We start from the raw sequence: 2,500 nt of genomic DNA, 5'->3' as shown, positions 1-2,500 counted from the left end.
ACTTATTCGGCGATACGTCATCCCCAAGCTGTGCAAACTTTGCTTTACGAAAGACCGCTGACGACAATGAGGGTGACTTCGACCCAGAAACGATCCAAACGATTAGAAGAAATCTCTACGTTGACGACTGCCTTAAAGCAGTGAAATCCGAGTCATTAGCTGTTAAACTCGCCGACCAGCTGAGCACGTGTCTTGCGAAAGGTGGATTCCGTCCCACAAAGTGGATCTCAAACTTCTCCCCAGTGATTGAGTCGATCCCTGAATCCAAGAGAGCCCCTTCTCTAAGAAAACTGGACTTTGACAAGTCGAAACATGTCGAGAGACCGCTTGGAGTCCAGTGGAACGTTGCCACAGATACGTTTGGGTTCACTATTACCATCAAAGACAGACCGCTTACGAGAAGAGGAGTTCTCTCTATCACCCCCTGGGTTTCGCTCCCCCCCTTATCCTACTGGCAAAGGCGATACTGCAAGACCTGTGCCGAAAGAATCTTGGCTGGGATGACCCAATCCCAGAAGAGGAAACACACCGCTGGCAGAAATGGTTAAACGAGTTACCGAAGCTAGAGCAGTTCTCAGTTAACAGATGTCTCAAGCCCTCGGAGTTTGGAGAAATTGTTTCGAGACAGCTGCATCATTTCTCTGACGCGTCTCAGGAAGGTTACGGTGCAGTTTCGTACCTTAGAATTGTCAACACCCGAGGCGATATCCACTGCTCCTTTGTACTTGGAAAAGCAAGATTAGCTCCTCTCAAGCCTACAACCATCCCAAGGATGGAGCTGTCTGCGGCTGTCGTAGCTACAAGACTTGAGAAAATGATCCAGGAGGAATTGGAAGAGAAACCCACGTGTAGGTCTATTTTCTGGTCAGACAGCACATGCGTATTGTGTTATGTTGAGAACGAAGACAAACGGTTTCAAACCTTTGTCGCAAATAGAATCGCCAACATAAGAGATGTCTCCTTGCCAGTTCAATGGCGATATTTCGACACCAAGTCCAACCCTGCCGACGACGCATCACGCGGATTATCAGTCCACTCGTTCCTAGAAGAAAGCCGTTGGCTCAAAGGTCCTCAGTTTCTTTGGCTACCCGAGGAAAGCTGGCCTCAACGACCACCCAGAATGGACAGAAAAGTCGAGGAAAACGATCCAGAAGTAAAAAAGGAAGCAAAGACCTGCGCTACTAGAGCAGACATCGCTACGAATGCCCTGAACAGAATCTTTGAACGAATTTCATCCTGGTATCGATTACGAACAACTTAGGAGACAGCGTGCGAGACGGGCAGAGGAACAATCAACAATCCTTCAGCATGGAAAGAAACTCGTCCCTTTAAGAGTTGAAGAAATGGACCTAGCAGAAAAGGAGATCCTCAAAAATGTGCAAAGGGAAAGTTTCCCTGAAGAAGTTTTGAACTGAAGTCTGATCAAGAAATCAAGCACTATTGTCAAGCTGGATGCTAAAATGATAGATGGCCTGCTCCGCGTCGGAGGCCGATTAAGACATGCCCCTATCGAATCAGATGCGAAGTACCCAATCGTCCTACCCAAACGACACCACGTGACCGAGCTTCTCATCCGGGAATATCACGAAAAGTGTGGTCACTCTGGTCTTGAGTACGTTTCATCGCAGCTAAGACAACGATTCTGGATAGTCAAGGCAAGAAGCAGTATTCGTCGTGTCCTTGATTCTTGCTTCAGCTGCCGAAGACGGGAAGCGCCTGTTGGGACCCAGAAAATGGCAGACCTACCCAAGGACCGAGTTACACCAAATCTACCCCCCTTTACCAATGCGGGTGTGGACTGCTTTGGCCCAATCACTATTCGCCGTGGCAGAAGCACCGTGAAACGCTATGGCGTCCTCTTTACATGCCTTTCATGTCGCGCCATACATATAGAAGTAGCCCACAGTCTCGACACAGACTCCTTCGTAAATGCAATGAGAACATTTATCTCGAGGAGGGGTCGACCTAAAGAAATCCGCTCCGATAACGGCAGCAACTTCGTGTGCGGCGAAAAGAATTGAGAGAAGCAATCAATCATTGGAACCACCAACAAATTCACGAGTTTCTGCTTCAGGAGTCAACGAAATAGACATTCAATCCACCTGCTGGCTCTCATCATGGTGGAGTGTGGGAACGCTGTATAAGAACCGTCAGGAAAGTCCTTGCAGCGCTTCTGAAGGAGCAAACACTTGATGACGAAGGACTACTCACCCTCATGTGCGAAGTAGAAGCTATTGTCAATGGCAGGCCTATAACGAAGATTTCCGACGATCCAAAGGATTGTGAAGCACTTACACCAAACCATCTGCTCCTGCTCAAGTCGGGGCCTGTATTACCTCCCGCTGCCCTTGTGAAAGAAGACCAGTACTCCAACAGATGGCGGCAGGTGCAATACCTAGCGGACGTGTTTTGGCGCCGTTGGCTCCGCGAGTATCTACCCTCCTTACAGCAAAGACAGAAGTAGAATGCCCCTATGAGGAACTTCGCAGTTGGTGACATC

The 2,500-nt window shown here is 48.7% G+C and overlaps 2 protein-coding genes across 2 annotated transcripts in view; both read left to right on the top strand.

Annotated features, from left to right (window-relative positions):
• Positions 1 to 548, top strand: part of LOC138001343 (uncharacterized) — a 675-nt gene extending 127 nt beyond the window's left edge. The window contains exon 1 of the mRNA XM_068847991.1: positions 1 to 548. This exon is cut by the window's left edge and continues 127 nt beyond it. Within this exon, the coding sequence (XP_068704092.1) occupies positions 1 to 548 (548 nt within the window).
• A 224-nt stretch (positions 549 to 772) lies between these two features.
• On the top strand, positions 773 to 1,261 carry LOC138001342 (uncharacterized). Its single transcript, XM_068847990.1, has one exon. The coding sequence runs from the start codon at positions 773 to 775 to the stop codon at positions 1,259 to 1,261; it is 489 nt and encodes a 162-aa protein (XP_068704091.1).
• Positions 1,262 to 2,500: the final 1,239 nt, after the last annotated feature.

Source organism: Montipora foliosa, chromosome 4 (assembly GCF_036669935.1).
Source record: "Montipora foliosa isolate CH-2021 chromosome 4, ASM3666993v2, whole genome shotgun sequence".
Taxonomy (NCBI): Eukaryota; Metazoa; Cnidaria; class Anthozoa; order Scleractinia; family Acroporidae; genus Montipora; species Montipora foliosa.
Note: the sequence above shows the minus strand (reverse complement) of the source record. Positions and strands in the feature narration are given on the sequence as shown.